The following is a 27,027-nucleotide window of genomic DNA, read 5'->3' on the forward strand; positions in this document are numbered from 1 at the left end:
TGTGATACTTTGTATAAGTGGAAGTTTTGAGACAGATATCAGGCTGATAAAATAAAAAATAAATTTGCAGAAAGTATCATGTCTTTTTTATCTTTCCCACTTTGCTTAGGTGACTGTAAAGATCTTTTGTATTTTTATTAGTTTACTGATTTTGCAGATTAACTCTTGGCATTAAACATGAAGGAATACATCCACATTTCTTTCTCAACAGAAATAATGGTCATCAGGAAAAGACAAGCTATAAGTTTATCGTATTAGCAGATTCATTTGGAACAAAACTGAGTTGAATTAAATCCTATTTTTTTCCAATTCAATGTGTTGAAATTGGGAAGCAATTCTTTAAAACATTAATTGCTATAGCAGAGTGAATTTATACATTAGCATCCTATTCACTGCTACATCACAGTATTTATTTTGCTATACTAGTCTCCTCCTTTTTACCTCCTATTTGTGACATAGTAGAATTGGAATTATAAAAAATTGTTTGACAGTTCTATTACTTCATGGTACAGTGTGTGTTAAATTGCTACAAAAGTGAAAAAAATGTTTTTTAAACATTGCAGCTGCCTCTCTATTATTGAAGAGATGGTAAACAAAAATGGTCTATTATCCAAGCCCTCACTACAAATCAAAATCACTAACTTATTAAATAGAAATGACATTGATAGGCTGTAAAAACAAATCATATTGCAGAAGAATTTTAAATGAACTTAGTGCATATTGTTCTGCCAGTATTTTGCTTCAAGCAAAATAGGTGACATAAAAGAAAAATGCTTAAAAAGCAGAAATATCCATCTTTCATTATGGCAATTAAAGAAAGTAAGTCTGATAAAAATATTGTTCAAATTTTCTGTGTTTCTCATGAGAATTTATATCTCTAAATAATATTTTTGGGTTTATTTTTTTTAAAAAATTAGAAAACAAGGATATGACACATCTGTGTTTAAAATGCATCAGCTTCAATTTCTTTTCATGAATTATGAATACACAATTTTTTACTTATTACTTATGTGAAAATAATTGCTTACGCTGAAAATTGGGATTATTTTATCTTTATATAGATATATTAAGAGAAACTGGATGTGAAAAATAGTAGTCGTTTTTTTAAAAAAACAATGGCAGTATGAAAGCTGCAATTTTAAAACATTGATCGGGATTCAGCAAAGGGAATAGTTCAAAAATTAGTTACAGCAACATGCAGACTGTATTTCTCTGCTATTTTCCTCTTTTTGTAATGAATAGAAAACCCAGCTTCTTGTTATGAATGGTTTTGTTTTTTCTTTAATTCAAGAGTAGAATTAAAGTGGGTTGGAGTAGTGTAAGCGGAAGCTAGGAAACAAGGAATGAATGCAGTATATGCACATTTCTGAATGTGTGTGCAGTGTACAAATTCAATTCATGATGTGTAATGGATAATTATTGTACAATTTCTTGCATTCATTGGCCTAGTGGTTAAGGATAGAAGCCAGGAGACTGTGAGGTCTAGTCCCACCTTAGCCATGAAAGCCGGCTGGGTGAATTTGGCCCAGTTACTTTCTATCAGCCTAATGATCTCCCCAGGTTGTGGTGGTGAAAATAGGATATATTCATTACCTTGACTTATTTATCAAAATACCATGTTTTCCTGAAAATGCAACCTACCCCAAAAATATGCCTGAACCTTTTTTACACATGCGCCTAATATAACCCCATCCCAAAAATAAGCCCTAGTGAAGGGTGGGTGGGCATGGCCAGCATAGGAGGCGGCAAGTGCATACAGACCAACAGCATTTGGCAGCAGCTGTAGACCATGCAGCACAGGTGAGTTGAATACCTGTGCAAGCAGCAGGCAGAATAAGAGGCAGGGGGGAGGCAGGCGATCTGGTCATGCTATGCGGGCCACAGGAAAAGGTAGGATATAAATAAATTAATAAAAAAAATAAAAATAAAATGGACACTCTCCTTTATGTTGAACAATTGCTATATAAAGTTAATCTCTAATGTTAACTATGGCATTAATTCCCCATTTTTTATTATTTTATGTTCGATTCATCATTTTTTAAAAGAATATAGGTTTCACCATTACCAGAATCAAAAGCCCTTTTGTCTTTTGAAGAAGACATTAACTATGAATAGGCATTCTATTATTATATTTACTATATACAGTATTTCAAAGGCTTACATTTTTAGTGAAGTACTCAGAATGTTTGTTTGCAAATCCTATCTATGGTACATGTATGACTTGTTATAAATCATTGCATTATGCCATTTTCAGTCAACCAAAAAAAAGACATGCCTTGCATAGTATAAACCAGGTGATTTCTGCTCATTCTAATCTCTAGGATAAATTGTGTTGCTGAAATATTCACAAGACAAGGATGAATAAAGATATCCATAAAATCAAATAGATAGGAAGTATAATTGTGCAATTCTCTCTTAGTAGTAGGACAAAATTACATATGAAATATTTAATGTGAAGCAGGAGAAAGAAGCAAACAAAAGCTCAGAAATTAGTAACCACAATGAGGCGACTATGAACAAGCTACACAATTAGGGTTTTATATGCTGGCAGAAACAGAACTGAACAACAATTCAGCACAGTGAGCAACTGTTGCTGTATAACATTCATTTTCATTCAGTAGAAGAATAAACAATCATTCTTGCATTCTTAATAAAATGTTACAGGAATCAATAGCACGAAATCAGAAGTCTTGATTTTTTAAAATCAGAACATTATATGTCCTTATAATTTAACCTTGTTTTACAGAAAGTGCAGAAATGGCACATGATACAGCACTTCTAGGAAGATGGAATTCATGTGTGGTAGAATGTAAAAAGATTCATTCTTGTTTACAGCAAAGCATCATAAGAGCAAGGCTATAGGCACAAATGAGGATTCCGGTGGAATATCTACTGCTATAAAATATGTAATTTAGTTTCCCCTGGTAATTTATGATGCAACTCCAGAAAGCTTCACAATGTAGAGCAGAATCTTTCTTTACAATACCATTATTATTTCATTATTGTGAAATAATGAGTTCTGCTGTGTGTTTTGGGATACTATGCATTCTCTTAGTAGGATTTATTTTGATGCATGTGGTAAATGTAAATAGAAAATAAAAGAATCATGAAACCTACAACCTTCGCAAGAAGTAAAATTGACATTTTGGGTACAAAAAACTCTCAAACTATTAGAGAGTGCAATAAAATAGTAGATATCATTTCCAAAGCTAAAATATATTGTTACCTCGATCAAAGGCCATTTTCACATCTTCAATGTGTTCAGTGAATCCAGAAACTCTGTAAATGCCTTCTGACTTCAAACCTGCAAACCAAAATTCTATCAATTGCTGTGTACAGATACATTTTCATTCTATATATTTTTTTCTTCCATATTTTCTCAGGTTAATTTGCAACTATATTTTGATGGAGCTTTCATTTCAAGTGGAGAGGGTGGCTTTCATTTAATTTTAAAAAAATCATTTAATAAACTACAGAATTATCTTTTGCTAGGTTAGACATAGTTTATTGACTATTGTTGCCTTCTTTGTTTAGAAATTGCACTAAGCAGAAGTTTTCTTAGATCTGCAATCCTTTCTAATGGACAGACCAGAGACTAGTGTAGAATTGTTGCATGTAAAATGGGTACAGTCACTGTAGATCTCGTTGCATGATAGTGATTGGAACTAAGTTTTAAACTTAATAAGGATGCTTCTTCGAAACTGATGGCTTGATTCAAAACAATTACATTCATGAAAGGGAACTTTTTTGTTCATCCTTCTTTAATAGAATCCCTTAAGCTTGAAATCTCTTAGAAGACCACAAACCATTAGCATACTCATCCTGGACCAGAAGGACATTGGCAGTCAGTATAGATTTTGTAAAAGCAGTGGTTATAAGAAGAATTGTTTCCAAGTGGCTTTTGATAACAGCTTAGCTTGAGATACAGTCTCTACTACATCATCCTCAAGGGTAGTCTCCTACAGTGCCTACTTCAGAGGGAAAATTACAAAATAGCTACTAATTACTTCTGAGAAATTACTACACCACAGAGGTAAATTAACCATCCCTATGAAATGTCATTCCAATCTAAAGTAGCTCCCCATGATCATTTTGAATTCAATAAAAATAAAAACTACAGACTTATTTGCAAAGTGAAAGATTTCAGAAATTGTTAACGTATTTGTAATGATTTAGATTTCTGTTCTTGGTTTGACTTATAAGAAAAGATATTTTAAGTTATATATATATATGTAATTCTAGTCTAAACACTCTTAATTATAGCCTTAACATTAAGGTATGTAATTCTTTTGATTTTCAATTATCTTTAACTAATTTTAAATTTAATAAAAGTTTTCAGAATAAATTATTGGAAAGAAAGAAATTAAGTATGCAAAATTATTTAAATAAACTTAGCATTACAAATGAATGTACATTAGCAAACGAAAAAATAGCAAACATGCTTTTTAGATTTTCTAAGATAGAATAAAAATATTTCAAGCTTTTCAAAATCTGTGCATCTAATTAAAGCTGTGAAGTCTCCCAGCTAGAACCAGTTGCACAAGCCAAATTCACGTCAATAATTTCAAGTAGCCTTTTCCAACTTGGTTCCCTCTAATCACACTATGGCCACAAGCCTTTGAATTCCCAGTCAAAATACCAGCTAAAATTCTGGGTGCTACAATCTCAACCCACATGGAGAGCAGGGAAGTCTGATTTAAGAAGTAAAAACAAATGATGCTTCTTAACCAACTCTCACCAATTTGGAATTTCTGATCAATACTAAAATCGATTTTAGAAATTATTTTACATTAAAATTCCCTTCTAGTTTTCCCCTTTATCAGTTCCATATGGATAGGTCAGATTAAAAAAATAAAAACTTTTTAAAGCTCTAATTACTGCAGTTGGGGCATTATAAATAGGAACACATTCAGACCTATTGCAAATCATCCATAGATCTATTTTTAAACTTGAATCTAACCTCAGCTTACTCAGCTGATTGAAATTTAAAGTATGGGTTCTTAATATGGGTCCTATTAGATCTCTCAGCGGCTTTCAATACCATCGACCATGGTATCCTGCTGCGCCGGTTGAAGGGATTGGGAGTGGGAGACACCGTTTACCGGTGGTTCTCTTCCTATCTCTCTGATCGGTCGCAGATGGTGTTGACAGGGGGGCAGAGATCGACCCCGAGGCACCTCACTTGTGGGGTGCCGCAGGGGTCGATTCTCTTGCTCCTCCTGTTCAACATCTATATGAAGCCGCTGGGTGAGATCATCAGTGGTTTTGGGGTGAGGTACCAACTGTACGATGATGATAATCAGCTGTACTTTTCCACCCCGAGCCACCCCAATGAAGCTATCGAAGTGCTGTCCAGGTGTTTGGAAGCCGTATGGGTCTGGATGGGGAGAAACAGGTTCAAGCTCAATCCCTCCAAGACAGAGTGGCTGTGGATGCCAGTACAGTCAGTTGCAGCCGCGGCTGACTGTTGGGGGCGAGTCATTGGCCCCAATGGAAAGGGTGCGCAACTTGGGTGTTCTCCTGGATGGACGGCTGTCCTTTGAAGACCATTTGACGGCTGTCTCCAGGAGAGCTTTTTACCAGGTTCGCCTGGTTCGCCAGTTGCGCCCCTTCCTAGACCGGGATGCCCTATGCATGGTCACTCATGCTCTCATGACATCTCGCTTGGATTACTGCAATGCTCTCTACATGGGGCTCCCTTTGAAGAGCACCCGGAGGCTCCAGTTAGTCCAGAATGCAGCTGCGCGGGTGATAGAGGGAGCCCCTCATGGCTCCCGTGTGACACCACTCCTGCGCAGGCTGCACTGGCTACCTTTTGGGTGCGCTTCAAGGTTTTGGTAACTATCTTTAAAGCGCTCCATGGCATAGGGCCGGGTTACTTACGGGACTGTCTACTGCCACCGATTGCCTCCCACCAACCCGTACGCTCTCACAGGGAGAGACTCCTTAGGATGCCGTCCGCCAGGCAGTGCCGACTGGCGACACCCAGGGGAAGGGCCTTCTCTGTGGGGGCTCCCACCCTCTGGAATGAAGTTCCCCCAGGACTCCGTCAACTTCCTGACCTTCGAACCTTTCGCCGCGAGCTTAAGACACATCTATTTATCTGTGCAGGACTGGATTAGAATTTTAATTTTAAATTTAGTTTTTAATGGGGTTTTTATTATTTTAATTATAATTTTAAATTTGGCCTAATTCAATAAGTTTTTTAATAGTGTTTTTATCTTATATTTATTTTTGTGTTTTATCAGGCTGTAAACCGCCCTGAGTCCTTCGGGAGATAGGGCGGTATAAAAATTTGATTAAATAAATTTGATTAAATAAATAAATTTTTCACTTACAAATATTTATTAAAAAAGAAAACAAAATACAAATAACTTTTATATATTATTTTACCCCATTTTTGAAATACTTATCAGAGTATTATTCAGACTCGATTGTATCTGATAATGATTTATCAAAATATGGAATGGTGTCAGAATTTCAGTAACTGAGAAATTAGAATTCTGTTTAATCAAAACATAAAAAACTATACCTCTTGATTCAATTTCCCGTATGCATATGTCCACCACCATGGGTCTCTGTGCATTGTGGGCCTTGACTAGCGTAGTGAGATCACAGCAATAGACCCGCTTGATTCTCTTAAGGTCTGGTTGGCAGTCATTGGGAACATACTTTGAACATTGCTTGTGAACATTTAATCCACAGTCTGTAGAAAAAATATTAGGGTTAGTGATTTTTTTTTGTGAACTGCAAGATTGAGATAAGTGGCTATATAAATTCAATAAATAAATAGTTGACAAGAGTGAAACATGGATATAAAATGGTATTATACTATATATGTTTGCATCTCCAAAATTATTTTTAACATATCTATCCTATAGATTAAGCTAATACTCAGAACAAAACTATACTGTTATGATGGCTGGTTCTTACACAAAAGCAAAGGTATCAGATCTGACTATTACCAAAACAAGCAGCAGATGGTACATTGCCTTGAACTTTTAATTAAACCTCATAATCTACAGCTGAGACATATATGGTCTCATGTTCCCAGTCTTGGAAAAATGTTAGACATCATTACCTGAAAGCTAGATTAATTGCTACTTTTATTCAATAAAAGTCTTCAAGTCAATTTACACCAACATAATATAAAAACAGTTAAAATTAATTAAAAATTAAAAGTTCCAAATTTTAAAAAGCAATATAAAAGCACAATAACATAAAATAATTCAGATCTTAAAATTTTATCACTTCAACAAGTATGTATAGCAATTATCAATTCAACAATTTTGTTACTACAACAATTATGTATATGTTGTAAAGACCATTCCACAACTAGACTATTGTCTATGAAGAATCTTTTTCCTCTTACCCTCTTCCTGTCTTCCTGTCTCAAATGACAAAAATGTTTGCAGGAGGTCATGAAATGAAGTTTTTAATGTAAGAACTTGCACATATTAAGTACTGAAACTGAAGAAATTATGCAAAGTATCTATGTAGAAAAAGGACAGAATTGTTGGAACAGGGTAATTCTTATAATTTGATAAGAAATTAATCATAGCTGAATCCATACAATAGCAGAATTACACTCAATGGATTAATATCACTCTTTCTATAAAATTAGTGAATACATTCAAAAATACACTATGGAAGCCACATGATATTTTAAAGTGATCTGTTGAAATTAAATTTAGACAAGACACATGTGCAGTCAGTAAATAGGATGCTAGACTTCAAGACTGAAGTTTAGCTTGGCTTTGTTGCATTCTTTATGAAAGAGAAGATCCTAAGTCTAGAAGGGCTCTTAATTTTCAGCTGTCACTGAATTTATGAAACAGCTGCAAAAACTTGGGGCTACCATAAAGGCCTGAAGAATCACAAAAAGTGCACATCTGAGCCAGTGGTGGGTTTCAAAATTTTTTACTATCAGTTCTGTGGGTGTGGCTTGGTGGGTGTGGCATGGCTTGGTAGGCGTGGCTTGGTGGGCATGGCAGGGGAAGGATTCTGTAAAATCTCCATTCCTATCCCACTCCAGGGGAAGCTTACTGCAAAAATTCCCATTTCCTCCCGATCAGCTGGGAACTGGAAGGCAGAGAATAGATGGGGGCGGGGCCAGTCAGAATTTTTACTACCGGTTCTCTGAACTACTCAAAATTTCCGCTACCGATTCTCCAGAACTGCTGAAACCCACCTCTGATCTGACCTAAAAATTACTTTTAAAACTAAGAAAAGCAATAGTATGAAACAGTACTGTTAGCAAAAGAAGTTGACCTGATCTGGAAGCAAAAAACAGACATTATGTTTACAACATTACAGAATCAGTATTGTGATTCTCCCTTTTTTCTTTATTAAAAGCAATTATGGACCTTTTCCAGGACCAAGGAAGAAAGGAGATTTTCATTCTCTTCACTCTTCTCTAAATGTTGGAGTGCTAAAAAAAAAAGGGGGGGGAGATCTTTCTATAGGAAAAATAGTATGGGGAAAAGTTTGGGATTCTTATGTGTGTATCTATGCACAATAAAGAGAAAATCAATACATGTAAGTCAAATATGTAAGTATGCTTAATAAGTTCCTTTACATTAGATCATTTATAATTTGAGGACCCTGCACTCCTATAAAACTGCCTATAAAACTATTAGGTAGGAACAGCTTAAGCATGCAATCGTATGCCTTTGTATCTAGAAATAAGCTCGCTGATTTCAATGAATCTTAATTTTGTAAGATTGATTCGTAAGATTGTATTTAATTTCCTTAATGAGCAGTTGGATAAAATCCCTCCTATACATTTGCAAGAAAAGGCCTGGTGTATCAATGAGGAGTATTCCCATCTGAAAATCTTGGGATACCTTCAAAGATCTCATTGCATTTGTTTATTGATTGATGGAGAGTTATCACATTTAATTATTTAAAATAATAAAAAAATGAAATCAAATTTTTGTCCCACTCCCTTAGGAGTGTGGCTTTCAGCTCAGAAAATCTATGTCCTACATAATAATAGTTCAAAATAATTGTAAATGGCAAGCTTTTCTTGGAACAGATTAGATACTGCAACAAAACATTTAATGCAGTCAAGAAACAACATTTGTCTATCCTAGATCCTTGTGAAAAACTAGATATGATAAAAATGCCAAATCCAGTCTAAACATCTGGTTGACAATGTAACTAACCATAATAATAATACAGTGTTTATATGAGCACAGAAAACAAGGTCCATTCACTTGAACTTAAAAAAATATTGGTTTTACATCCATAAGTAAAATTTATATTCTTTTAGTCCAATACCATCTAATGTAGTATTACTCTGTTAAATCTTAACAAACCCAGCCAGCATAAGAATTCTCACTAGAATTTTTTTGCCTTTTTAGAGTTAATATTAGGAATTAATTAATCAGAACATTACATTTTGCATGAAAGAAACATACTATTTCTTAAGTTATACTTTTAAAATAATAAACCCGGCAATACATAATATATTTAATATTTTTTATTTCTATATTTCATAAATAGAAAACCATTTCTCATATCCTAAGATCATGTAATACTTCGCTCCCTCACTCCTAATGGTATCCGGATATATATTAATTAGAAATTTTGGAATTTGTAAATTCTAGCACATCTGCAGCTGTAAATATTGGCAATATTGTATAAGTGGATTTATTTAACCCTAATCTTAACCCTAATGATTTACAATAGCTCAAGGCAGCGACTAACTGCTAATACTCCTTCCTTCTATTTCTCACAAAACAACCCTATGTGGTGAGTAGGCCTGATAGAGGATGACTGCCATAAAGTCACACAGCCAGCTTTCATGGCTAAGGCAAGACTAGAACTCACAATCTCCCAATTTATTTATTCATGTCCTGGGTTTGTTATTTTAACAGATAATTCAAGATAACAAATATATCCAATACACCATCCTTCTCTTATTTTCTCCACAACAATCACCTTGTGAGGTGAATTGGACTAGGTCACTAGAATGAGAAAAAATAACTGGCCCAAATTCAGCAAGCTGACTACGGTGGGACTAGAATTTACAATCTCTCGGTTTCTAGCCTGATGCCTTAACTATGAGATCAATTTATTTATTTATTTTTTTTTATTTATTTATTTTTGTCAATCATATATAAGATAACAGATAAAAGTATAAACATAATTTGGATACATGGAAAGAGTAAGTAAAAAGGAATATTAGATTGGCTTTCAGCACTTTTTATTGTCTTTTGAAAGAGATTTACATTTCTATTTTTTTTTAAATAAAGCACGATCTGGACAACACAGTATTCATAATTACCTGAACATCTTACACCCTGAGCAATGAGTCCCCACATGAAATTGGCACAGTATTCACACCAGTGTGGACCCCGAAATGTGTGGACCTGCAAAAGAAATGAGAAACAAAATCCAAGGTCACTGAATGGCAGGTGGCCTAGCAGATGGAATATGAAGAAACAGAAGCAACACTGGATTTAGTTAAGAACAAATGTACTTGACAGTTAGTTCTGTTCCAAGGACTGAGGATAATGAGTCAAGGGAAAAGAAGATTGTATGAACATCAGTTTTCATTCATTTCATAGGCAAAAGTAATTATTTTAAATGAAATAAATGAGTTATGTTATTTGACACTTATTGTTTCAGGCATAAGTGCAAAGGGCCGCGGTGTGGCTCAGGCTGTAAGAAGCCTGTTATTAAAACACAGTTGCCTGCAATTACTGCAGGTTCTAGTCCCACCAGGTCCAAGGTTGACTCAGCCTTCCATCCTTTATAAGGTAGGTAAAATGAGGACCCAGATTGTTGGGGGGGCAATAAGTTGACTTTGTAAATATACAAATAGAATGAGACTATTGCCTTACACACTGTAAGCCGCCCTGAGTCTTCGGAGAAGGGCGGGATATAAATGTAAACAAAAAAAAAATGTGGGGTGGGAGTTGAGATTTAGCTTAATGACTTATAATATAGAAGCACCCAAATTCAAACTCTGGCAATCATAGATGTTGTTGCTAATAAATAAGCACAGATAGTCCTAGTTTAGCAATCATTCATTCAGCAACCAGTTGGAGTTATTATGATGCTGAAGACTTATGACTAGTCCCCAAAGTTCCTGTTTCAGTGTCCCCATAGTCATAATAATTGGGAATTGGGTGCTTGACAACCAGCATGCAATTACAATGGTCACAGTGTCCTATGAACATAGGATTGGCCTTTGCAACCTTCACTGCAACAAATAAAAATCATTTTGTAGCTGGCAATAAGTCATAAGTTGCAATTATGTAATATCATGCTTAATGACTGCATGATTCACTTAACAACTGCAACTGGAACTGCCATTGTCAGTTGGCATGATCACATGATTTTTTGCATTACAACTGTGTCACTGACCAACATTCCAATTTTGATTACTAACTGAAGATTATCTGTAGTGAGATGCTCACTGCAATGTAAACCTTTATGCTGAAGAGATGGGTTAAGAAGCCATCAAAAGATCACAACATACTAAACGACGTTTATATAGTATCCAATTTTCCTTTTTGGGGGAAGGTTGTTGAGAAAATGGTTGTGCAACATCTTTAGAGGATTTTGGATAAAACAGATTATCTTGATCTCTTTCAGACCAGTTTCAGACCAGGGTATGAGATAAAGATAGCATTGGTCATCCTTCTGGATGACCTCTTGTTGGAACAGGTTAGGGTTAGGGTTAGGGATGGTGTTAAGAGATCTGTCTTTGCTCTACTTGATTATTCAGTGGCTTTCAATCCATCAACTGTGGTATCCTTCCAGACACACTTCAAGGGTTGTGGTTGCTCGCACTGAATTATACTGGTTCTTTTACTTCCTTATGAATTGGTTCCAATGTTAGATAGGAGTGAGAAGAATTGCTCTTAGCCCCTACTATGCCATAATTGCCCCCTTCCCAAGATGATTACTCCAACCCCCTAGGCTTTCTCGAAGGTCCTTAAAACCTGGTTCTGCCATTGGATTGGGTGGAAGAATGTAACCCGTAAATACCTGTACTGGGTACAAGCTCAGAATCACAACTATATTTTTGTTCTTATTTATTACAGTTTAACTTTTAACTATTTTAATGGGTTTGTTTTTAATTATTTTGATTGGTTTTTTAAAAAATTGTGTGCATCTCCTGAAGCACAAGTGTGAGATGGACAGCTATATAAATTTAATGAATGAATGAATGATCCTGGTGCCCTCCAACTAATAAAACCTCTTGCTTGCTGAAAATGCTGTGTATAATAGTTCAGAAAGTCTGAAGGATGCACAGTGGAATCAGATAGAATTGTGCTTATTATTAAAGTCAAAGTGTACATAGTTGTTAGTTTCATGTTAAACACCAGACCTAAATAGTTTACTTCTAGTTAACAGCTGCCGTGAAAAATAGATGCTGTGGCCAAATTTACACAATCCACAAAGATGATAAAGCAGACAACTACACACAGGTATGCAAGGGGGATACCTTTTCCAATATTTTCAGTAAAAATATATATCTGCCAATATATAACAACAGAAGCAGCATTGGGACATTGTTTTTTCTGCATGGAAAAGTAAGATTTCTGGCTTCCATTAAATTACTATAATGAGTAATCTGGTCCTCTTATTTGTAATGATTGTACTATATAATCCAAAATGCATCATAATGAGAAAAAAAATAAAGGATTTCTCTTTTCTACTGTATAAGACTGATTAATAGATTTTTTCCTCCAGATAGTTCTTCACATTGAGAAAGAATTGGACAACCCTTTGAAGAGGAAAGAATGGACAACCCTTTGAAGAGGATACAGAAGAAAGTGGCTTCAGACAAGGGTATCAAGCTGCAGATGAGACTGAAAAGTTTTTAAGAAAAAGCAACAACTTTTTCATTGAAATAAATCATCTAATTTAATAGCTCGAATTGAAGTCAAACCTAAAGTCAAAGAGTACAATTCTGAAAAATGTACATTATTTGTGACACATTAAGGTAATGTATAATAGAGTTTTCTCATGTTTCCTAGCTCAAATTACAGTGCTGCTAATGGGCTTTACCAAACCCCAAATGATAGTCTACACATATTCAAAGGACAATATTTTTAGACAAAAGTACTGACATACTTGCTTTAAGATAATGTAAGCACTAAATATAGTGCACATGTTTAAATTTCTCTATCTAGAAAGAGTTCCACCTTGACCCAGAAAAATGCTTACCGAATTCAGACTTAAGTAAGAAAATGCCTCGGGATCTATTCACAAATATTGGTTTAATCGTGTGAGGTTTCTTTTTAAAAAAAATTGTACTTTAGAGGCAACCCCTGGGTTAAAAACTTCCAATTTACAGGCAACTTGTACTTATGAATAGACTGCCGTTCAGCCTATTATATTAAAAAATTGAATTATATATAATGATTCATAGTAATGAACACATACACACCACACACACACTTTCTGCTTTAAGATATTAATGATAATGGTGTGCAGCTTCGGTTGTTCATTGGCCTGCAGAAGAAGAATACCATACACCCCTTTATATACCAGTGCATGCTGAGGCAAACATTTGAATAACTGGTGGTGATTAGGAATCATATGTACTGTTATGACTTACCTACAAATTTGGCTTAAAGACAGATTTAGGAATTAATCTTATTCATAATTCATGTTATTTTGTGACAATACAAAAGGTAGTCTCAATTTATGACCACAATTGAGCCCAAAATTTATGTTGCTAAGTGAAATGTTTGATAAGTGTGTTTTGCCCCATTTGATGATCTTTCTTGCCACCGTTGTTAAGTGAATCATTGCAATTGTTAAGTTAGTAACATGGTTGTTAAATGAATCTGGTTTCTCTATTGATTTTGCTTTGCTTGAAGGTTACAAAAGATGATCACATGACCCTAGGCCATCATCAATATGAGCCAATTGCCAAGCATCTGAATTTTGATCAGGTGACCATGGGGATGCTGCAATGGTCATAAGTGTGAAAAACAGTCATAAGTCACTTTTTTTAGTGCTGTTTTAACTTTGGTCACCAAATGAACTCTTGTACTCTTGTACTGGAACTTTTCTTAAATTTGGAATGTTTTTCAATCTTTAAATTATTCCAATGAAAATGAATAATGCAACTGTTGTACAAAATTTTGTATTATAGGATAATAACGATGGGTAGAAATCTTATATTTGAGGGTGAGCCAGATAATATCATATACATGGTACGGTTTGGAGCAGGGGTGAAATCTAAAAATTTTCCCTACTGGTTCTATGGGCGTGGCTTAAATGGTGGGCGTGGCTTGGTGGTCAGATGACTGGGTGGGTGGCCAATAACAAGAAATAATAAAAATAATAAACAAGAATACAAAACAATAAGAGGTACCAAAAACCAACTTTCACACTTTACACACACACACAACACAACACAACTGACTCTCTCTCTCTCTCACACACACACATACACAAAATGCCACAAACAGCTTTGTGGGATATTGTGTGTTTGTGTAGTTAGAGTGAAACACTACAGAAACACACCAAATCTCAGAAAGCTGCACAAATATTTTATTTTATTATTTTATTTTATTTTATTTATAGTTTTTAGATAGGGGTCTCCAACCTTAGTAACTTTAAGGTTTGTGGACTTCAATTCTCAGAGTTCCTCAGCCAGCAGATTCAGTTGCTGATGGAGGAGATGGATTGCAGGCAGGTAGATTCAGTTGCTAGCTGATTTAAAGCATGGCTTTCCCGGCCCGAAAGGAGCAGTTAATTAGGTAAGTGCCTTATCGCAGCCCTGAGCCCCTTAAAAGGAAGTTTTCTACAAGCTCTTCGGCTGAAGAATTTGTAGAAAACATGTTTTTTAAGGTTCTGGTGATGAGGAACTCAGCTGGGATCGCCAGAGGAGCCTTTTAAAACCTTTTTTTTAACAACCTCTTTGTCCAAGTTTAAAGAGTTCTGACGATCAAAGCTGAGCTGCGGGATCATCAAAGCTTTTTAAAAAACTTTTAAAGGCATGTTTTCGGCTGAAGAAAAAATGTTTTTAAAAGTAAAAAAACCCCCTCTGATGATGGTGTGGTTCAGCAGGAGCAGGGGGCAGGGCCAGGGATTTTTGCTACCAATTCTCTGAACCACCTGCTGCCATTGCTACCAGATCGGGTGAGCCGGTCTGAACTGGGAGCATTTCACTCTTGGTTTGGAGTTTCTAGAAGTTTTGCAATTCGTTCTTATTGTGTCTTCAGTTTGGCATCACAAAAGTTTCTGTGTGTTTGCTTGTCTCTGAATGGCAGAAAGCAGTACCATCAATTTTCAGTTAAAAAATTAATAGCAACACATAATCTATGGATAATAGATAAGAGGCTTATTATGACTTTGCTCAAAATGAATAACAGGATGTTTGTGCAGATATTCAGGGTCAGTTTACCACTACTGAGTCTTGAGCGTATCAATCAACTATGCAAACACAAACACACTATTTTTGTTTTCTTGTCTTTTCCAAGTTGCATGAGTAAACTTGTTTCATTCAAACTCCAATATTCAGACAGATTCTTATTCAACAAAATCACAGAAAGTGCCATTTGATTGCAAATATGCAGAAGAAAACAGGGTGTGGAAAGAGATGAAATATTATACTGATCTTATTTCTGCAATAGGGGAAATAATAATAAAAGGTCCTTTTGAAATTTAAAGTTTGGCCATGGCTAAATCGTTTATTCATTTGTTACCCTAAATTATTTGTTTCTAGATCCTTGCCTTAAAATGATATTTCAATCTCATACTGATCTCAAGCAGCTGGTCAAGGTGGTTAGAAATGCTGATTGTCCTACGATACATAAATGTACAATTATATGGTCACATGTATATAAAACAATATATTCAGATTAGGAAAACTGAACCCTACTGACAGCTGCAATTTTATATGAGACCATCATGGTCCTGAAATATAGGGACAGAGGCATGACTGCACAATGTACCAGCTGTATTATGATATAATTTAATGAAGAATGTTAAATTGATTAGTTCAATGTCAGGATATGAAATTTCTAGTTATATTCCAGTTTAATCTGGCTACAATTATAACTATTTTGGAGGTTTCTTAAGTATGTTTATCAAGATATTTGGCAACATCAGTTATTATTAAACATCTCTGGGCAAGGACTGAAAGTCAGAATCTTCACTGCATTCTTTGATAGCATCTAGTAAGTAAAAAACCCCATCCAATCAGAGCACAGCCAAGCTCCCACCCAATCAGTTCAAACCCCCACTAGGAGTTAAAAAGGAAGAAACAGCTGCAATCACACATTGCTCCCAGAAGCACGAAGCTGAAGCCTGAAGATGACGAATAAGACTTCGTCGAAACGCCGCCAAGACACTTCCAATTTTACGCGGGAGAAAACCCGAATAACCAAAGACCTACATACAAACACCCGCAAAAACCTCAGAAAACAAATATATATATATATATATATATATATATTTGTTTTCTGAGGTTTTCACGGGTGTTTGTATATATACAAAGTGTTATATATATATATTTGTATATATACAAAGTGTTAAAGTGTTTGTATATACACTAAACCAAAATCACACATTGCTCCCAGAAGCACGAAGCTGAAGCCTGAAGATGACGAATGAGACTTCGTCGAAACGTCGCCAAGACACTTCCATTTTTACACGGGAGAAAACCCGAACAACCAAAGACCTATATATATATATATATATATATACGTATATGCATACATTACTTTTTAAGAATATTATAAAGCTAAGTCCAAGCCTAGGTCACTCTAAAAATGTAATAGCTGTGAGTAATCTAACACTTGGGTCCTGGGTCCTGAAAAACTACTAAATGTGAAGAATCTGAGGGAATAAGAAGGAATTACCAAAATTGCCCATATGGCTGCACATGTGTATTTACTTATTACATCTCTATAGCACAAAATTTTCCATCTGTTCTCAGTGTTTTACAATAAATAAGTGAAAAATAAAGTTTTGCAGGTTCCTAAACACTAAACCAAAAGTTTACATTCGATGGGTTTGCTCTTATATGAGGCATCTTATAAAAATGGGTTTCTTCAACAAAGTTCAATGAAGGGTATATGTAAGGCAACCAGGAAAACTATCAATGGAAAGTGCAGGGGAGAGAGAAAAAGAAAAATTTCATTAACAAGGAAGATACACCGGAAAGATGAAATAAAGGAGACTACCTCTTCCTAGTATCTCATGGGAATTTAAATTCATCAGAATAAATTGAAGATAATATAATGATATATTAGCAGGGGGGCGGGGAACAAGTGGAAAGCCCTTAATGGTTTTGTTCATTTCCTTTTCCTTTCAAATTTGCTCATGACCTTGGCAGATAAAGCACTCTAAATAACTGATGGAATTACTAGGACCAGAAGAGTACAATGTGTATGGGAAAAATTAGCATATGAATCAAGTGTAGGATATTGTCAGCTGTTTAAAAACTTTGTTTAGACTCATTCTAAAAACATACTGAAGGTTTGTTTATCAAGTGATAGGTTTGTCTAATTTTTCATCATTGCTTCTCTTAATTAATTAATCTTTTTGTATCTGGCACAAAAAACAGTTCAAACATAGTCATGATGACAATCCAAGTATATATATTTCAGTCTAATGAATCTCTAATACTTTTGAACATAAGAGTTAATTTATCAGCTGAAGCCTCAGAAGGGTTGGTAAGGCCCCCAGTTACACCTCAAGTGAAAGACCCTAGTCTCTTTAAACTGGATATAATACAGTCTCCTTCCTTACAGTGAACTGAAGTAAAAAAAATTCAAAATATTTTTAATCAAAAAGCATTAAATATTTATTACAATCAGTTTCTTTGAAATATTTGGAACAATTTCATTTGTCCAACTTTCTCTTTTATATAAAAAATCAAACAGAATATAGGACAACTTAAATAAAGTTAATTATTAAATAATTTTGGAAGAATTTAAGATCTAGCAAGCCTTTTTTTTTGTAATCTAGGTGTATTTGAATGAGTTTCACTGTGCTACTGGAACAGATCAATCTCTTCAGCAATCTGGAGGAGACTAAAATTCTTTCCAATCATTAATTATATATTTAGTCTGATAGGTCATTGTTCTGCCATTGATGTGAATTACAACTTTCATGCCAATATTATGAGATGGGGAAAATAATCTAAGTAGTTCTTTTTAAAACAGAGAAGAAATTACCTGCTATCAGGAGCTAGGAACATTAAGTTTGTTTTGAATTTCAGTACTATTAAAAATGACAGCTGAAATCGTAAGAGAAAAGATCAAAATAGATCACATTCCACTTAAACAGAGTAAAAAGGAACATATGGTGGCTATCAAATTGTTAAGCCTTGGATGTTGTTTCTCAGAGTTCATCTACACATCTGTGATTGCCATGTCTTTTTCTGATCCTGGAGCTTGCTGTCACCAGTGTGCTGTTATACTGTGTATCTGAAACAGGACCATTCTATGCTTCTCTCTATACACCTCCTCTGTAGGATACTGTGAAGACAGCGATCAGTGATTTATCCACTGAAATGCTAACATCACTAACTGCAGGAAAAATTGCACTGATCACTGAATATAATGCATGCTCAAATTGTTTGCATAATTCTTCTTCTTCCTCCTCCTCCTCCATCATCATCATCGTCTTCTGATCTGACAACCATTACATGGAAACAAAGTTTGTTTCTCTTAATTGCAACTTACAGCTCAGTCTGATTAGTACTGTCCTGATGCAGCCTCTCACTATAAGTACTTCATTTTTACATATATAACAGATCTATGAAACAATAAAATATTCTTGCATAAAATCACATAATTATTCCAAAATGATTGCCAAACTGTCATTCAGTTAATCTATTGACAATCAGCAAAGAAATTTCTATCTTTTGGCTTATACCCATCTATTGGTTGTCCAGATTTTTGCTGGAAAGATACAAGCCATTGGATAAGTGTTCCTGAAAAACTGAAGTGTAAAACAATTATTTATATCAGTAAACATGTAATAACCTTTATCACTCATTCTATATATGTACATATGATACAATTCTAAATACCCCAACCTACATGGCCAAGTTGTATTTTAACAAAAGCCTAAGTAGAAAATTATGAGGGAAATCTGCCTATCAACTCAATCAAATCCTGCAATCTATAAAGGGTTATGGTTATCAGAGTTTAAGATAAATCAAAATTGGAAAAAAAGTTATCTTTTTCTTAAGAAGCAGAATTGACTTTTTCTATTGTCATCAATAGTGCCCATTACATACAGAGATATCCTTATCTCAGCATTTTATGTACTTCTAAACTTGGAGCATTAAACCTGGATTCCATTATATGATAGTCACAGAACTGAGGATATTCATGAGATAGAATTGTCAACAATTTTAATGCCTTATATTCAGTGTTAATAGAATGTCAGAATTGATTCATACTGCATTTGATTTAGCTATGTGCTTTATTTATTACTTAATAGTTTGCAGCTGCATACACGAGCTCCCACTACCAATATCCACAATATTGCATGTTTGACCTCTAAATGTGTTGTATTTGCAACCACTCTCTGTATATATTCATATACAATATGTATAGAAAAATATATCTTAGATCCCGGGTATCAAACTTGCGATGTCATGTTATCATCACATGACCTAGTGTGACTTTTCCCTCCTTCACTAAATGGTGTGTGTGTGGACATGGCCATTGCATAATGCACCTGGTCTACGGGCCACGAGTTTGACATCCCTGTCTTAGATGATCAGAATACTTGGTAACAAATGAGTGATTGTCATCAGTTGTTGGCAGTCACACAGAAGGACTTTCTCTACAATAGTCTGTCCTGAACCTGGTTCTTTATGTCTCTTAACGGTGCATTCGCTGTTGTTGCAATTGAGTCCATTCACTTTGTTGCTGGTCATTTTCTTCTTTCCTTCCACTTTCCCATCATAATAATTTTCTCAAGGAAACTTCAATCTTTATATAAGGAGTCAAAAATATGATAGTTTGATCATAATAGATTTAATTATCATGCTAAATATGCTGAAGCATGTAACTTTGGCTAAAGATATTCAAAAAGACTTCCACCCAGAGCCAGACCAAAGATTATTCTCATGATTGGAGAATTACCTGAGTTGACTTCATCTGTTTCTCTGAGGTTTAAGCCTGCATTGCCCTACAATATTAGATTCTTTGAATGGGGGAAGTAATAAATTCCTTCTTCCCTGAAGACTGAGGGAGACCAGATGTCTTTATTACACCCAGCTGGAAAACTCTTCTATTTGGACTTTGATGGGAAGGCAGCCTTTTTTTTTTGTCACAACTGTATACACAAGCATCAACATAAAACAACAACACATCATATAAGCATATATATGAGCAAAACTATGCAAAAACTATATTAATTTGATATAATGAAAGGAAACAATAGGACAGGAATAGTCCTTTTAGGAATGGGGTGAGGTCAATAGTAGACAGTTTTTGGTTATTGTTTGGTTATTCCACTTATTGTGGAAAATGAATCTATTGTATTTAATTAGACAACAATTGTTAAGAGATGGCATTAAAGAAACAAAAGTGGATATTAGATCCAGGTTGAATTATTTTTAACTTTTGGGATGATTGGGATAGATATAATTCTGTGGTAAACTTTCTACAAGTGGACTACAACAACAGTTTGTTAACATAGATTTTTTAAACTTTAATTTTGTTTTTTTTAAAATTATTATTGTTGTTGTTGTTGTTGTTGTTGTTGTTATTATTTTGTCAGGAAACAGGAAGAAGAGAAGGTCAATAATCATTTTTTTTGAGGGGGCTGTTTTGCAATATGTCAGAATCAATGATATAATAATTTTTAATCAGTATTAAATTAGGAAATATAATATGCATCAGGTTTTTTTTTTGATGTACCTTTTTCTTTTTAACATCTTGATTAGTTTGTGTCCCCCCCACCTTTTAAATCCTTTTCTGGATATTTTAAAGTTTTGCATTTTGACCTTGTTTTGAATAAAATAAAAAAATAGATGCAAAAAGAAATGTGATAGTTTAATATTGATCATTTGTACCTTGAGAAACCTGGATCTATGTTTTATAATCTGTTTGTTTTCTTAGCTACTGAAGGTCAAAATTATCAATAATGTTTCTGATATATTTCTTCAAAGTCCAATTTTCACACCTATCGTGTATTACAAAGAAAATGATTGACTTCATGATTCTAATCTTAATAAATGTTGATTCTATTATTATAGCTATAATTGTCTAAGCTGATTAAAATGTTCTAAATTAATTACTGGAATATTTTGAATCTGGATGACATCATAGAAAGGTAGTAATTATGGTGTCAACAATAACAAAGACCAGCAAATAAAACCAGAATGACTGTGGCAAAAGAAAGCAAAAGTAATACCAATAGTAATAGGCACCTTGAGCAAAATCTCAAAACAACTGACACACCATTTGAACATCATTGACATTGACAAATTCACTATCGGTCAATTGCAAAAGACAATTTTACTTGGAACAGCTTAGATCCTGCAATGATATTAGTAGTACAATCAAACATCCACATCTGCCTATCTTTGAAAAGGACTCATGAGACAGACAAAAATATGAAATCCAGTCTGAACATCTGGCTGACTATGCAACAAACCATGACAATAAATCCTGTATGCTATCCAACTTTCAACAACTCTAGGTAGCTCACAGCAATCATATATTTACATATATTAACAGAAAACAGTAAAAAATCACACAATCTCATAATCCATGTTTTGATAATATTTGTTTTAGTATAGGTTTGAGAAATTATTTTACTGAACATATAGGTGAAGATTGATTGTTAAAAATGAAATTGGGGGAGTCTTTACAAGTTCTGATTCTGTTCACATAATGATGCACTATAATTTCACATAGTCTTGCCAGCGTGTTGCCCATCAAATGTATTGTATTTCAGCTCACATTCCTGGTTTGAGAATTATAGGTGTTGAAGTCTGTTGAAGATTGATTTATTGTTATAGTTCAATTTAGCAATAATTCTATTTATTTAATCTTTTTGCAGTTGCAGAATTTAAATGTGAACTCATATTTTAAATGCCAACTCATATTTCAATCATCTGATTCCTTAAAATGTACTAGGATTTGTATAGACTAACATTTTTATCATTTTTTAAAATAGGAAAATTGTATATAGTAATAAACAACAGCAGCTATTTAAGGAGTATATGGAAATAGTTAAACTAATTTGTAGGTTGTAGTTAGGCTGTAGAGAAATTTACTTCAGGACTTCAGAAGAGATAGGAGAGGAAGAATAGTTATTGCTCCTAGGAAAGTAGAGAGTATGAGAAAGAAACTCAAAACAGCTTCTCCTTAATCTTGTTCTCCATAAAAAAGGGACAGCAAAGGTTTTGGACAAATTTTTGATGTCAGCTCTTTGAGGTAGCCAGAAGATGAAATAGACATTGCAGAATTCCAGAAATTCTACTTTTTGTTGTATGGCAAAGTAACAGTACTTTGAATCAATCATTCAGGCCTCTATCACTTTGAGGTTGAATATTGTTTGATTAATAATGAAAATATATAGATACTATGTTTCCCTGAAAATAAGACCCAACTGTAATATAAACCCTACCCCAAAATAAGCCCCAGTTAAGATTGTCAGTCAGACAAACTCATTTGGTACTGTATTTCCCCCCCAATAAGACATCATCTGAAAATAAGCCCTAAAATGTCTTTTAGAACAAAAATTAATATGACTTGGTCTTATTTTTGGGGGGAAAACCAAAAAATTTTGAGGCAATAAGTAATTTGATATTGTATGCAAAATTCCAGAAGCAAAGCAAAGTGGGATCTGGTCAGTATTTTGATGGAAGACCATTGTGAGATTCCTGGGCAGTTAACTTGACTGGTAGGTTATACCAACAACATCAATTTGTAATCAAGCTGAGTTGTCCATGGGCCATTTTTGTGTAATCTTTGTCACTAGTCTAGACAAAAACCACACTAGAGGAAATATTACCTCTATATTTATTGTAAATTGGAGGCAATAGGCTGACTCTGTAAACTGCTTAGAGAAGGCTGTAAAACACTGTAAAGTAATATATAAATCTAAGTATTATTGCTACAATGTAACTTCAAATCTGAACAGGTTATCATTCTATTATGAAGACACAAACTCTTTTTCTCAATGTCGGTACTAGATTGTAAATTAGTGGCCCCTGTGTATGTAGTCACAACACCATCCATTTTTAATAAAATTTTAATTGCCACTTTTTGTTTTTCATTGTCTGTTTTATCTGTAAATCTTTTTTTTAAATAAATGAATTAAATACCACCTTGGGTAAACTCTTTATATTAAGACAAATTACTATATAATTTGTCTTTATATGTTAATATTAATTTTACTTATATACTGCATTATATTTTATAATTCAAGGCAGTGAACAAACACAATAATCTTTCCTCCTCCTTTTTTCCCCACAACCACATCCACAACCCTGTGAGCTTGATGTGCCTTTCATGCCTAAAATGGGACTAAAACTCCCGGTCACCTGGCTTTTAGCCTGGTATTTTAACCACTGAATCAAACTGGGTCTCAATTGTAATGACCCTCTTTCTGTCAAAGACCTTGGAGTTCTCATATCAAATGATCTAAGTGCCAAAGCCCACTGCAACTACATTGCCCAAAAGGCATTAAGAGTTGTAAACCTAATCTTGCATAGCTTTTTCTCCGGTAAGATTACACTACTAATCAGAGCATACAAAACATTTGCTAGACCAATTCTTGATTACAGCTCATCTGTCTGGAACTCACACTGCATATCAGACATTAATACAATTGACCTGTCCAGAAATATTTCACAAGAAGAGTCCTTCACACCTCTGACTCCTTGCAACAAAATACCTTATGCCACCAGACTTGAAATTCTGGGTTTAGAAAATTTAGAATTACGCCACCTTCAGTATGACCTGAGCTTAGCTCATAAAATCATCTGCTACAATGTCCTTCCTGTCACTGACTACTTCAGCTTCAACTACAATACATGAGCACATAATAGATTCAAACCTAAAGTGAACCGCTCTAATCTCGACTGTAGAAAATATGACTTCAGTAATAGAGTTGTTAATGCCTGGAATGCACTACCAGACTCTGTGGTCTCATCCCCAAACCCCAAAAACTTTAACTTAAAACTGTCTTCTGTTGACCTCACCCCATTCCTAAGAGTCTGTAAGGGATGTGCATAAGAGCACCAGCATGCCTACTGTTCCTGTCCTAATGTTCCCTTTAGTTGTATTCATTTTATTTTTTCAATTTATGCTTAGATATATTATTTAATATGTATTTGACTAAATAAATAAATATATAATGAGAGTACTCAGCTAAATGATAAATGTTACATTGCAGGAAAATGTCTTAATTTTTTCAAAATAATTTATAGCATGTACATTGAGAACGTTTTTTTTTTTACTGTAGTATGATTTAAAATAGACATTTCTTCTATTAGGTAATAGCTATATGGCCATGTCATATTTTTAAACTTCTTATACTGGCAAAAATCTAATTTTTAGGCTACTCATTTAAGATTTGTAAAAGAAATAATATGATTTACTGCTTAAACTTAAACTTTTTAAATAGGAAGCAAAAGGCTAAACAGCTAGAGTGAACAAATAAAAGGTTTTTAAATACTTTTATAAATAAAACTGGGCACATATCCAGTTTTAAATCAGAGACCAAACAAAAGAATTTCAAAGATGGAAGAAAGAATGCGTAGGTCAATGTGGAAAATATGTCTTAAGTCATGAGAAAATATTTTTCCAGCTAAAATGAAATCATTTTTTCATAAAGAATGATGATTAAGATATAAGAATTAAGAACACTTAAAAGAAGATTTTAAAAAGGATTGCCCTTTTCTCTCTTTGAAAAAGCAATGACACGGATAATTAAAATGTTATTTCAGTACTTTTAAATCCTTCAACTTAAAAATACTAGGATAATGTTTTCATATTATTGTTCAATATTTGTACAGAGTTCAAAATCAAACACATATTTCCACCAAATGAACCATTTTATAAATGAACCATTTGCTAAATAAGTTAAAAATGCATTGAAGGGCTTGTCATAGAAGAAAATGATATATCTGATAATTTTTTGTTGAATAAACGATTGCAGAGTAATAGGTTTCATAGGTTTGTTTTGTGTAATTACACTATCTTTTGTATACTGTTTGAATCAATATAAAATATTGCTATGTCCATACATGCTGGAAAATTAAAAAATCTTTATATGGGTGTACCTATTCAAATTACTGCAATTGTTAAAAAAATGCAGGAACCTGCTATGCAAATATGCATACAGATATATGTAGAAAGAGTATGGTTTGTGAATTTGTTCTTGGATATGGTCCATAGTAGCTACCATCTGTCCCTTGAAGAATAAATCATCAATTTAACAAATCCTCTGGCAATAGATTTTGTTTTTCTTTACCATAGTATATTAGTACTGGGATGATGCCTGAATATTTATTGCTCAATATTTGTACAAAAACAAATGCATGTATTCAAATAGGAGTTCCATACATTCAGAATTCCAGAGATATTTTTAAGGCAGTGATTAGCACAACCATAACTTCATTGCCAATAAATGAGGTGTCACAGAATGTGTTCCCAAACCTGATGATAACTATGGGTTTTTCTTCATTTATTCTCATCAAGAGTTCAGATACTGTATGTGGTTTGTTTTGAAAAATATAAAAAAACTCCCCCCCCCCCAAAAGAGTTCAGATACTTTTAACTGCAGTAACTGGATAATGTCTCATTATGGAATGGATGCAGCTGTTCCCACTATAGACACAGATCCAGATGTTTGGAAGCCAAGTACTAGAAAATGAGTCATCTTTCATACATACGCACATCATCCCAAACACTGCCTGAATTGGAAAATGACTTTTTCTAAATGTAAACCCAGAGTGTGGAACCTTTCTTTTATTACAACAGCTCTGGCTGAAAAAAACAAAATAAAGCTAATAACAGGCCACTCTTTATGTGTCCCATAATTTCATGTTCTCTGCATTTGACATGAACAGTAAATGTAAGGATTACATTTCACAGGCAGAAGTAAAAATCTGGCAGAATTGTTTAGTTATTAATTTTAAAATAAACATAGTAGAACAGTCATGAATCAGAGAAATGTACTTTCAAAGCATAAAGTTGCAATTTTGAGTTGAATCCAATCGGGGTATATTGAAAATACAGCACCGAGTTATTACTGATTAAATGAGACTTTGTTTCACATAAGAAGCCTTATGATCAGTGAGTCACAAGGAGGAGAAATGTCTGTTTCAGCAAGATCAGCTTTAATTAGATTCCCCGTCTTTTGTTGGAGCCCTACCCTTGCATTTCTAAGCCAGACAGTATTTCTTATCTATATTAAATAAATCTTATTTCTTCTCAAAAAAGAAGTCAACCAGAGACACTGACACTCCGGAAACAAGAAAATAACCTGACAGATTAAGTAAAAGATAGGCAAGCTTTCAGTGCACAAAAGGTCTACAGCATTAAGGTCCTTACCTTAAAATTGTGTGCTTTTTCGTAGTTGAAATGGTTGTCGTTCTGGGTCAATGCCGCTCTTCTAACCAAGGAGGTGATCTGTGAATAGGCAAAGAGTTTCAGTGGTTGCCACAAGAGTGCCCCTTTCACTCCCATCTTAACCCCCAAGGCTACTGCCAGGAGCTCTTGGCGTTTCCGTCCTTGCTTTGATTTGTGAACCACAGCACAGGCTTTCTCATTGTCAAGCCACAGCTCCTCGGCAAACATAGTGTTTGGATCCCAGATCTTTTCCTTGTCTTCTGCAGAGGCTGGGAGGCTGACTGCTTTCAGCTTGGTCCAACTGCTTCTTATGTTAGACAGCAGATTTGAAGCAGCTGCGGCAGCCCATTCTGAGGAGACCTCTGGCATGTGACTTGAATGGGCTGTCTTGCGTGATGGAAGGAGCTCCTGCATCTGAATAAGTAACAGTCTGCTTTGTGATACTTTTTAAAAAACAAAGTATGCACAGAACAATAGACTGGATTCATGT

The 27,027-nt window shown here is 34.4% G+C and overlaps 1 protein-coding gene across 1 annotated transcript in view; it reads right to left on the bottom strand.

The window, feature by feature from the left end:
- The window catches only part of CHN2 (chimerin 2), a 128,551-nt gene that overhangs the window by 4,542 nt on the left and 96,982 nt on the right, over positions 1–27,027 (bottom strand). The window contains exons 7-10 of the mRNA XM_058184120.1: positions 26,520–26,597; positions 10,292–10,376; positions 6,533–6,706; positions 3,227–3,304 (exon numbers count right to left, since the gene is read on the bottom strand). Of these exons, the coding sequence (XP_058040103.1) occupies positions 3,227–3,304; positions 6,533–6,706; positions 10,292–10,376; positions 26,520–26,597 (415 nt within the window). The remainder of the gene's footprint in view (positions 1–3,226; positions 3,305–6,532; positions 6,707–10,291; positions 10,377–26,519; positions 26,598–27,027) is intronic.

Source organism: Ahaetulla prasina, chromosome 4 (assembly GCF_028640845.1).
Source record: "Ahaetulla prasina isolate Xishuangbanna chromosome 4, ASM2864084v1, whole genome shotgun sequence".
Classification (NCBI taxonomy): domain Eukaryota; kingdom Metazoa; phylum Chordata; class Lepidosauria; order Squamata; family Colubridae; genus Ahaetulla; species Ahaetulla prasina.